Source organism: Acinonyx jubatus, chromosome B1 (assembly GCF_027475565.1).
Source record: "Acinonyx jubatus isolate Ajub_Pintada_27869175 chromosome B1, VMU_Ajub_asm_v1.0, whole genome shotgun sequence".
Classification (NCBI taxonomy): Eukaryota; Metazoa; Chordata; class Mammalia; order Carnivora; family Felidae; genus Acinonyx; species Acinonyx jubatus.
The window spans coordinates 15,546,278-15,558,623 of record NC_069382.1 but is presented as its reverse complement, the minus strand read 5'-3'; the positions used below and the strand labels follow the sequence as shown (position 1 = coordinate 15,558,623).

The 12,346-nt window shown below is 40.2% G+C and overlaps 1 protein-coding gene across 6 annotated transcripts in view; it reads right to left on the bottom strand.

The window, feature by feature from the left end:
- Positions 1–12,346, bottom strand: part of SNX25 (sorting nexin 25) — a 129,573-nt gene that overhangs the window by 70,757 nt on the left and 46,470 nt on the right. For 5 of the 6 annotated variants that reach the window (XM_053216309.1, XM_053216308.1, XM_053216311.1 and 2 more), the window contains exons 4-5: positions 11,747–11,919; positions 10,431–10,617 (exon numbers count right to left, since the gene is read on the bottom strand). In XM_053216309.1, coding sequence (XP_053072284.1) covers positions 10,431–10,617; positions 11,747–11,919 — 360 coding nt within the window. Of the gene's footprint in view, positions 1–3,350; positions 3,459–10,430; positions 10,618–11,746; positions 11,920–12,346 lie in introns of all 6 variants that reach the window. The other variant, XM_053216310.1, reaches the window with a different exon arrangement.

The following is a 12,346-nucleotide window of genomic DNA, read 5'->3' as shown; positions in this document are numbered from 1 at the left end:
TTTCCCTGGAGACTACAAAGTTATGATAAACATGGAATGGTTAGTCTAGTAAACCCTTATCTGCAGCTGTAAAGCTGAGTTACAAATGAGGGTGCTTCTCTGTGTCAAAGTGACTGAAACCCTCCAGGCAAGAATAGGAAGTGTCACTCTTACATATATAATTTCAAATGGTGACGTCTGAGACTTGACAGAGCCAAGTTTCTCAGTGAGTCAGAAAGCGGGAGTCATTCAGAGAAGGTTATCATCATGACATTTTACAGCCACTGTGTATACTTGGAAAAAAATATTGCTCCCTGTGAACTCTGTAGCTGGCTTTAGTATCTGTTATTCCAACGTGATAAATGGCTGGGCAGATTTTACTTCCTCAGTCTGAGCCCATTTTTACTTTCTCCAAAGTAACCTGTATTCATTGAAGAAAATGAGAAAATACACAAAGCACGACATTCAACATCAATCACAATTAACATCTGGCATGTACTTATAGACTTCTATTCAAACATTTTTTTTGTTTTATAAGACTAGATTTATGCTATAAAAAGCCTTAGAGCCTTTTCATTTTATCAATTCATACTATCTTCCAAACCTATTAAATACTCTGATACGACACCATTGTCATGTGGCAACCCATCGTACGGATGTGTCCACGTTTTTTTAACCCGACACTAATTGTCAAGCATTTTAGTTTCTTCAAGGTTTTCTCTATTTTAAATAAAATTACAAGAGACATTCTTAGAGAAATCTTTTCACACGTTCGTGATTATTTCCTGAAGATAAATTCTTATGATGAATAATAACTATCAAAAAGAATGCACATTTTGCGACCTGCTTTTCATATTGTAAAACTGTGCTACAGAGAGGCAAGAATTCATACTCCTACCAGCAGGACATGAAGTTGTTTGCTCTTCTACATCCCTGCCAACACCAGGTGTCAAATTTTTAATCTTCACCAATATCGCGAACAAAGAAAAATATCTCAATTTCATTTTTATGTCTTAGTGCTACTGAGGATAACAAGGTTCTGAGCTCTTTTCACTAGGTGTGTTTAACGGTATAGAGCAGGGCATGCCAGGGACTGGAGCACAAGCAGGGGACATGTTTTCAGTCAGGACTCAGAGGAGTAAGAGGCGCTTTCCACTAATGGGGCTTTTAAACCTGCTTTCCACTTTACTAGTGTGTAGAAGGCAGCGGATTACACGGAAAGACTAGGCATGCTTCCTAACCTTCTTCCATTTTGACACACGTGGCAAATGATAGGATTTGAACAGAACACCGAGGCAATCAGCCATCCCAGGCCCCACCCAGACACCTGGAGGGCTGAGGACACCTTTATCTTCACATGCCTATACATGCGTCACACCAGTTAGAAACTTCTGGACCACAGCAGCCTGAGGTATCCTAAACTTACATAAACACACATCCACGATTCATGTTATGTGTACAGACAAAAACCTGGAAATCTCTATGCCAAGTTATTAACAGTTGTCATCTGTTTGCAATGTGACTTCTATTTTCTTCTTCTCGTATAAATAGTCCTAAAATAACAGGTTACCATACATTCATTTCCTAGTTCCCCGAAGTCTATGGAAATTACATGTTACAAAAAGCAAGCAAAGCTATGTCACCACTGACCAGCTGGTGTCTTTCAGTTAACCTGAAGAAAGCCAAAATTTTTCTCTCTGCTACCTGTATCTGGTTTTTACTAGTGTTCCTCGTATCTTTATATTAGCTATTAATGTCACCATAAAGTAGTTATAGACCCACGTATACCACCACTGCAGTCCATTCTCAGTTTCTAAAGCATTTTCATTCAGAATGTTTACTGAATATCATCCTAAGTTGTCTAGTTGTTTTTTTAAGTTTTTATTTATTTTGAGAGAAACGGAGACAGCATGAGTGGGGTGTGGGGGGACAGAGAGAGAGAAAGGGAGAGAGAGAATCCCAAGTAGGCTCTGCACTGTCTGCGTAGAGCCCCATATAGGGCTCGAACCGACAACACTGTGAGATCATGACCTGAGCCAAAACCAAGAGGCAGACACTCAAATGACTGAGCCACCCGGGCGCCCCTTAAGTTGCCTAATTTTATGTTCTGTATTGAAAATGACTTACTGACTTATACACTTTACGTTTTTCTGAAATAAGACACTGTGTTGCCTCGTCTGATGCATTAACCCTATTGAAGTGACCATCGGAGAATTCTGTTGCCTTCTCCTGATCACTGTATCTTTAGGTCTTATTGGGAGCCTAGCATGTCCTGAGAACTGTGCTGAGGCATTATGTACATTATCTCATTCAATTATCACAACAGTCTTAGTAAATAGGAACTATTTCCTCCATTTCACAGTTAAAACTGAGGCTCAGAGTGTACAGGACTCCTCAGGGCCATGCAGCCTATAAGCAGAAAAGCCAGGTGCAGACCAGGTCTGTGAGACCCAGGCCTGTCTGACTCGAGCCCATGTTTGTGGGTACAGTCCACTTCAGTTGCTGGACTGGTCGCTGTAGGTTGACTTCTTGTGTTGTTAACCTCATCTTCCTCTAGAAGAACTGTGAGTCTGTCTACTGCAGGGTCATCAGAGACAGAACTTGTGTGACCTCCACCCAGTGCTGTGCTGGAGACAGCTCACGAGGCTCGTGTTGGCTCACGAGAGCTGCCTGTTAACTTTTCAGGAATTAAAGTCCACCATGATTAAAATTATACAAACTGGCAATTAAATTATACTTTTTATTTTTTTTTGAAAGTGTACTTATTTATTCAAGCAATCTCTACACCCAATGTGGGGCTCAAAATCATGACCCCAAGATCAAGAGTCATGTGCTCTTCTGACTGAGCCAGCCAGGAGCCCCTAATTTACACTTTTTAAAAAGGTAAAAGTACTTAAAACTCATCATTTCCTAACAATTTCATTTTTCTATAATCTGTGTTCAAGGTTATTTACATGGATTGTATGAGCATGGTGGAGACACTATGTATAAAATGGCGTGCGACTGCAAATCTCTTCCTGAGGACGTCACGCTTAGTGATTCACATCACAGAAACCAGCAAATGCTCCCTGTCAGGGTTTCTTACCCCTCCCGGCAAAAGCCAGTTATTAACAATTACCAGCACACCACTTCTACACTCTTTGCTACCATTGCTTCAACGTACCTTGGGAATCATAAATTTCTTTTCTGTTGAGTAGGGACCGAGTGCCACAACTTTTGTTTATTTTAAAGAAAAGAGCACTACTCATTCACCCCACCATCACCTCTTGATGTTTCGTTCTTAGTAGAAGAGGCTCCATCCCTGGCCTCCCTCCACCTCTCCCTCACCCCTTCTTCTATGCCCTAGAGAGGGAAGAGGTCTTTAATCTGACCACAGAGGAGGAGGAACTGGCCACGGGAAGCACAGCCCTTCTGTTCTCCTTCCTCTTAAGAGCAGGTGTTCTCTGCCTCCAACGGCAGCCAGCAAGTAGACTCGGCACCTGCCAGAAAGAGGGGGAAGGAGGGAGAATCAGGGACAAAGCCAGGTGGGAAAGAATGTCTGATTTTGAGACTCAGTTTTGGAGAATCACTACTTGCATATATAAACTACACTCTCCATCATCTATCAGTAATAAGAGCACATTTTTGGCCTTCATTTGGCTTATTCCTTGGACCTAGAGTGGTTCAGACCTCATGATGGAGACAGGAACATTGCTATTTATTAGGCACCCTCAAACCCCCAAATAAAACACTGCATTCTAGTGGGCCACAAGTAATTGATCAGTGTTCATGATGAAATTAAATCTATTTGCAATCCTTGGTCTAATGACTGTAACAACAACAACAGTAGCACCTAACAATTAGAAATATGCAGATCCTGGGCTAAATGCTTCACATAAACTAACTCATGGTCCTCGCTGTCATTCATAAAGCAGATACACCTTACCCACAGTGCCAGTGTTGCCCCAATTATAAGCGCATCATGAATTCTTTAATTTCAGAGAGATCAGAAACTTCCTCGTACCAAAATTTCCCTTTCTTGTATCAAATTTTCCATTGCTGTCAATCTTCCCTCCCAAATGAAGATATTTTATTTTCCGATATGTTTAACTCCCACCTCCCTGCCCTCTGCTATTTCTCAGACACCAACGGAAGGAATCATATTCTGCAGTCAGTGTACTTTTACTTTTTATAAAACTGAGAGATCTTTTTGAACGTTTTCCATCAGCAGCCTTGGGTTTTAATGCATTTTTTAAAACTAAATTTATATTCATTTATTCTTTTCATAAAAATCTGCCAAGTTCCTCTTTGTTTTACACTTCGTGATTTCTCATCTCCTTGTCCACGCACACTAACCTTTGCTTCGCAGTTTATATTTGCTTAACTGATTTCTGACACGGTGTAGCAGTTTGAAGGTATGCTTGATTTCTTTTTCCATGTTCCTCTGTAACATAATCCAATTTTACTGCTCAAGAATCACAATAAATCTTCAGAATCACTGTTCAAAACAGTATTCAAACAATTTAAATTCTTCTACTCAGAAGCATGTGATTTTAAGAATTTTAATATTTTTAGTGTATTATCTTCACGTGCAAATGCACCTAAACTAATTCAGAGATGAAAATCTATCCCCTTAATATTTGAAGAAAAACTATTTAGCAAACTCCCTCAGTAACCCACTCCACTGTTCGTTATGATCTCTAAAATTAATCTATTATGCTCATCACCTATTCTTTATCCTAGTAAAACAGAAAACACATCAATCTCGGTCCACACTCAATAAAAGGTTTCCTTCATTTCTCCACGTTAAATAATACTTATCCTTTTTAATTTTAAACCTTTCATTATTAGAATTTCTTCCCTACTATTTTTAGATTCGCCATGTTGCTCCTTAAATAAATGGTCAGAAATAAATCCAGAACTGAAAAATCGAATGAAGACTGGCCTGGCAGCAAATGAAATTACAGCGGTCACAGGCTGCTCTGATTTTCTTCATTACTCCTGTTTCTCTGGCAGTCTATCACCATCTCACTAACAAATGATGGTACTTCTGATGGGACTGTTCTCTGCGCAAGGACTAACTAGTGCCTGAAAAGGCTCCTAGACAGAAAAGAATTATCTCCACACTTGTGGGAAATCCCACAAGGCTGGGGCCGAGTGTCACTGCTGTCTTTTGCCCACCTGGCTAGTAGGCTACTCAGCTTTACATGTGGGATTTTAAGTCAGACAGACCTGAGTTCAAATCCCAGCTGTTACTTATTAGTTAAGTGATCCAAGGCAAGTCACTTTACGTCCTGCAACTATATGATGAGTAGTGGTACTTAATTCACATGGTTGTTACAATGGTCAGATGGTAAGAAGCTGACCCTGTATTTAATGCATACGAGATATTCAATAAATGGCAGCTTCAAAACAAAGAAGTTTTCCCTTTCTTGAGCATGTGCTTGGCATCTCTTGAACTCTGGCAAATGTCCAGTCCAGGAAAGCAGTATTTGTCCAATGTATGCATGGGATGTAGCACTCTCCTGCCTTGCCACAACTGTACAACATAGAGTACTAGACCAAAAACCATCCCACCACCCAGACGGGCAGTGGGAAATCTGGTCAGTTGTCCTTGAAAATCCTCCATCAACATGACATTCCAATTCCTGGCTCCTGTTTTGTTAGCCGAGTGGATCACTGCTTCTACTAGAAGACACCGGAAAATTTAAAATGTTGTGCCAGTCCAGCCACCACATCCTCACTTCAACATCTCGGATGCCAGAAAAGAAGAAAAAGGAAATAGCAACAAAGGACAGGGGCATATCCAGCTGTAATTTTTTTTTAACGCCTGGGTGATTCTAATATATAGTCAAGGTCAAAAACACCTGGTTTAGTGTTCTTGAAGGGAGCATTTCTAGCTCTATCATCTTGCTGTAAAAGCAGCTCATGCTGACTCAGAAAAAAACAAACTACCACGGAACTACAAATATCACCATCAAAGTTTTTTTGGTTTGGTTGTTTTTGATGCATTTCAACCCAACAGAGTTTAATGACTTTGCTTCCTTTAGAAAATATGCATCTATCTCCCAAATATGTATGAAATAAAAGCGGATGACTTCATCAACTGCTGAGTCTAAATAAGATATGTTCCCTGCCTTAGGCAGCCTATCTCAAAATCTTACTGAGACCAATGTGAAGACAGTAACCTAAAATGCTAATAAAGTCAGGCAGCAGAGGACTCTAATGGTACAAGAAAAACAACAGAATAGTTCAGACTATGATTGAAAAAAGCAGCTCCATTAGTGTCAGGCAGCTGATAAGCTTCATCGATGCTGGCTTTAGACAGGAGTCCGATAAAAAGCAGTGTTGACTCTCAATAACAGTAAGCAGACCTGAGCCCTGAATAGAGCGCAATTTTTCTATCAGATGAATAAGCAGCCAAGTAGCCAGGTTATTTGTGCAACATCACCTGTTTTGAACAAAAAGATCAACCTCTGCCACTGCAGAGTTGTTCCTGGTCGCCTCTCTAGTGCAGTCTGTGCAAGAAGCAGAGAATACAGGGTAGCCTTTAGGTTACCTTCAGATACAGTGAATGGGGATACTGCCCCCTGGATAAAAGATATACCAGTGCCATATCAAACAGAACTGCCAGGCATTTTCTCTTACAGCAAAGTCCAAGGAACTGTCTCATAGTCATAGGTCAGGGCAGGATGCCTCAGGATAATTCAGTATTTTTTTTAACTTCGAGTATACATTTATTTTTTTTTCCAGTCTAGTATTATGAATTTTATTTCATTTTTTTAATATGAAATTTATTGTCAAGTTGGTTTCCATACAACACCCAGCGCTCATCCCAACAGGTGCCTTCCTCAATGCCCATCACCCACTTTCCCCTCCCTCCCACCCCCCCATAAACCCCTCTCTTAAAAAGTGAGAATACGGGCACCTGGGTGGCTCAGTCAGTTAAGTGTCCGACTTGGGCTCAGGTCATGATCTTGTGGTCCGTGAGTTCGAGCCCCGTGTCAGGCTCTGTGCTGACCGCTCAGCACAGTGGAACCTGTTTCAGATTCTGTGTCTCCCTCTCTCTCTCTGACCCTCCCCCGTTCATGCTCTGTCTCTCTCTGTCTCAAAAATAAACAAACTTAATAAATAAATAAATAAATAAATAAATAAATAAATAAATAAATAGTGAGAATAAACTGAGGGTTAATTCAGCATTTATAAGAGTATTCAGAAAGTAACTCTGGGGGTACCTGGGTGGCTCAGGTTAAGCGTCCGACTTCGACTCAGGTCATGATCTTGCAGTTCATGAGTTTGAGCGCCCCCCCCCCCCCCACTCCCTGCCCCAGCCCCCGGTTGGGCTGTGTGCTGACAGCTCAGAGCCTGGAGCCTGCTTCAGATTCTGTGTCCCCCTTCTCTCTCTGCCCCTCCCCCATTATGCACTGTCTCACTTTGTCTCTCAAAAATAAATAAATGTTAAAAAAAATTTTTACAAGAAAGAAAGTAACTCTGGATGTGCATATCTTTCATTGAGAAAAATGCCTTCACAGTATTTCTTCCCCCAGGTTCTTCAGGGGCCAAGCTTGTTGAGGAGGCTACCTATGCTTGAGGATTACCATGATCCCACAATTTTTGCTGTCTACTCTAAGAATTTTGCAGCCCTTCCAAAGTAAGCCATCAACGTATTTCCCAAGATGTTCATGAGGAACTGAGTTTACCAAGAGACAGAGGGCAGAAAAACAGGTCATTCCAGTTGTGCTCAGTCATTACATAAACATAACTCAATCTGAAAATGTATTCTTTTTGTTTCTAATAGAATGGGCACTTTAAGAATTTGATTATCTAATCACCAAAGTACCTCCAAGGGTCCTCCCAATGGACTCTGAACTTTGTGGGCAACAGACCCCAGCAGTGAAGTGGACTGCTGCGGAGGGCACAAAAGAGCAGAGGAATATATATGGGATTGGAGTAATGCACAGAAGGAGACCCCTTCCTGGTGTCTTGTACTCTATCACCCCTTGCTGGGGGCAGGTATACAGTGGGGAGAGATGGAGGTAGGAAGAGGTTAAGAATCCACAACATTTTATTTTACTCTATCAAGTCACTGATACTGCTTCTGCAGATGCTCAACGGTACCTCAAAAAGGCATTCTTTAAAATGCAAACAGCCCAAACGGTCCATCAACTGACGGACGAATAAACAAAATGTGGTATATTCACACAATGGAATATTATTCAGCCAACGAAAGAAATGAAGTATTGATATACATACCACAACATGGATGACCCTTGAAAATACCATGCTGAACAGAAGAAGCCACGCACAAGAGGCCACATGTTGCATGATTCCATTTATATGAAATGTCCACAGAGGCAGAAAGTAAATTGGGGGCTGCCAAGGGCTGGGGGCAGGAGCAACGGGCAGTGACTGCTAATGGGTACAGGGTTTCTTTTTAGAACGATGAAAACATTCTGGAATTGGAGGTAATGGTTGCACAGTCTGAATACACTAAAAACCACTGAATCACACACTTTAAAATGGTGAATTTAATGGGTTGTAAACTGCATCTCAAGGTTTAAGCAAAAAATAAAAACACTGTTCAGTTCAGCATTTCTACTGCCCCTCAAGCCTCTCAGTGATCAACAGAGGGCCTGCCTCTCAACACAACCAGTGCGTTAGCCTTTAGTACTGCCCTATTGATGACATCAGGAGAAAGTGGTCTTACGGAAAGAGTGAAGCGCTCATGCCATTTTTGTTTCATCATTATAAAGGGAAAATGTCAAATCAGGATTTCTAGTGTAATCTTTAGCCGCTCAGGTGAAGGCAGTCCAAAATGCTCCTACTGTGGCAAAAGCAAGCTGTCTCATCATCCTGGGGCTTTTATTTTTTTAAAGGTCAATTTTTGCTGAGTTACTTCTTTACCTACTAGATAATGAACTGCCAACATTACGATATCTATGGCATTTCAAATAGTTCTGAGTCTTTGATTAGTACATTTTGAAAATGGTAGACTATTAATTTTAATCAAGATCCATTCATCTTATAATACAGAACTGGGCTAGAGTACCAATGGTTGACCGTCCAAAATAATTACTTCTGATTTTAAAAAGTCTTTTGGTACCTTTTTGTTACATGGCTATCTAGGTGAACATGTGTGCAGTGCTGGGACTTTTTTGTTTGGTACACAAAACGGAACACTCATTCATAAGTCTAGAAGTAGAACGAATACTGATTCAGGTAAGTACCTGCCACCATTGGTTCTAGATTGTTATCTTAAACTCCCTTGGGAGTTACCAAATGGTCCACATCTGACTATATTGTGGAAAGACTGCTTGACAGGGAAAAAGTACTTAGGAATGCCATACCTCCACAATTTAGCAACATGAAGTACCATCTGCTCACAAACAATGTCCTAAGAAAAAACTCCCATTTCACAGATGTTAGTCATCATGATACCTTTGTCACACCACAGGCAGTACATCTGAACAATAGGTGTAAGAGCACCAGACAGAGGAATACTGGAGTACAGGCTTGAATGGCATCTCCAGCACTTGAGGGGGGAGTGTGTGCACGCGCACGCACACTTGTGGGTTGGCAATTTTAAGGGGAAGAGGAGGCAACAGGGATGTCCTGTCACTGTGTGCTCTTTCACATTCTATGGAATGACACTTTAAAAGGAGTCAAAGAAAGCCATGGAAAGGATGACCTTTGAGTGGGCATAACCTGTAAACCTCAGGAAACAAATCTGGGATATAGGGCCTTGGGGTCTCTATCAGCTCAAGAGTCACAATGATCAAAAAGGAAATTACTTACCAGAAGCAAAACTGACATATCAGAGTTGCCTTTCTTCCCCATGTATTACTGTTTGGGGACACTAAAATAGAGGAGGAACTACAGAAGCCTAGAAAATCCACAAACTATACACTACGATATAATCATACTGTATATGCACATACCAAAGAAATAAAAAATAAATACACAAAAACACAGTCACCCCTAAGGTATCTCAAATATGGTAAGGAAGACTGAACTCCCTTATAAAAGAGACTCCTGGGGTATATTTGAATCGTATTTTTTCAAAACAATTAGTCAAGAACCCTTGATTCCCAAACCTGGGCCTGCTTTTTCTAAGAAAAATGAAAATCAACACAATGTTCCACTATGTAATTTTAAAAACACATCATCTCCTCCCAATGCTTCTCTAAGGTAAGCATCTGCTTATCCAGCTAAGCAGGTCCTCCTACAAAGAAACAGCTTTCAATCTATTATAACCTAATTACTTGAAAAACATGATACTTTAAAAAACAAAAACAAAAAACTTCCTCTGCTAAAGGAGAAGCTGGATAAATTTAGTGGTCACTGAATCGTGAGATTTACGGGCTTCCTTTATTTCTGCCTCCCTGACAACCACATTTTTTTTTTTAACCTAACACAGCAGAGGATGATAATTAGTAGCTATTATAACTTGGCTATAATTAAAGGCCAAATACCTTAGTTGCTTCAAGAATTCAACATCAGAGTTGCCGTTAATAAGCTTGATGAACTCTTCATAAGAAGGAGCATAGGTGTAGGCTCTCTTGTGATGTTCATTCATCTGTTCTCTGTGCTCCAGCTGGGCAAGCAGCATCTGGTTGATGTAATCTGGATTACTAAGTAACTCCACTGCCGGCTTCAAGACTGCAGGAAGGAGAAGAAAGCACCACTGAAAACGGCACTGTCCTTTGGAGGAATTGTTTTTCCTTTACAGAACTGAAACAACAGTCAGGAAACGTTTTTAAACTACCCAAGTGGGGAACATATGAACGACTCAGATATTCAAAAACACGTGTGCGTGTACAGACAGCCGCCCTTCCCCTTGGATATGCTACCAGCTAAGGCTACAAGCAAGTGGTTGTCTTAACAAAAGGGTTAACTTTAAAGGAAAAATGAAAGAAAGTCATTTGGAACCCAAGTTCCTAACAGAGATCTCAACATTAAGTACGCAGATCTTTTTTTCTTTTATTTCTTTTATAAGGCTCATTATGTGCTTCTGCCAAAAGAGAAAAGTGAACGTGCTCCCAGCTGGTGAAAGCAGACCTCCGGGAAGAGGCCGTTAAAAAGCCAATGATACTACCCCCCAATCCATCCTACCAACTTGCAGTTAAAAAGTTCCCTTTTCTCTGTGGTTGGGATCCACTAACAGCCACAGATCATAAATGAGATACTCCATCAATGCATATCAAAGGCAGTGCTATTTGAGATTTTGAGATAAGAGAAATTTCTCTTAGGTCGCATTTTCTTCCACTTTTCTTATTCTGGCCAAGCATCTCCCTCAATTTACTTTCTGTAGTAACTCATTATATTGTGGTACCCTTCCTTTTTTTATTCATTGTAAGTTCACAAAATCATATATAGGCATTATCAATGAATCTTCTATCTTAAAAGTGTTTTAAGTAAACACACTCTGGAGTATAGATATTCTTTCATTGCTGTATGTATGACTGACTTGGATAACTCAAAAGCTATCCCAAATGGATGTTTCCCTGTGAAGGGCATAAGGACAGATTATCCTGTATCAAAATAAACAACAGAATGGACTATGCATTTGGCAACATGTTACATAAAAGACTTGATTATCACGGATGGCCAAAAAATGCCCTCTTTGAGTGGCACTTAAGCTTTGAAAATTTGAAAATATTTTAGTTTGCATATTGTCCCACAATATACAAGGTCTGCATACGTGTATACAAAGGGTTATCACATTAGTATGTAGTGCATTTGTTTACATGATCATCCCATTAGTGATATTAATTATTTATAAAAGTACCTTTTGTTGTGAGAATTTCTGCAAGCATTATACGTAAGCTGAGAGACTGGACATCCTTTGAGGGGAGGAGACAAAACACCAGAACCCGAGAACACATTTGTAGGAACCTCACTTCATCATACGAGTTCCTCAGGGACACATGCAGCACAAAAGGCCTTGGTTGTTCTTCATGTCTAAAAAAAATTAACAAAGAGAGGGAAGAGGAAGGAAAGAAATCTCTGGAAACAATTTGATTATGTCTCATTAAATATCAAATATCTCAAATGGAGAATATATCTGTTTTAATAATGTGTCCACTCCTCAGAAATATCAATAGCCAATAATTTTCCCAATCACAATGCAAACACATGGGCTGTTGGGATTTAAAACCTTAAGAAGCATCAACAATTATACACGACTCCCAAATCATAGCAACAATCCAGGAAAGTAGGAGTATTTCTTTAACTGGATTATTTTTAAGTCTCCTAGATGTCTTCTTAAATGTGATCCTACAGCGTCATTAAAAAAAAACAAAAAGAAAACAACAAAAAGAAAAAAAAGAAAACTAAGAAAGCATAAACTAGGGCCACTAGCCAGCGGGCAGCCTTCCTGACTAGGTAA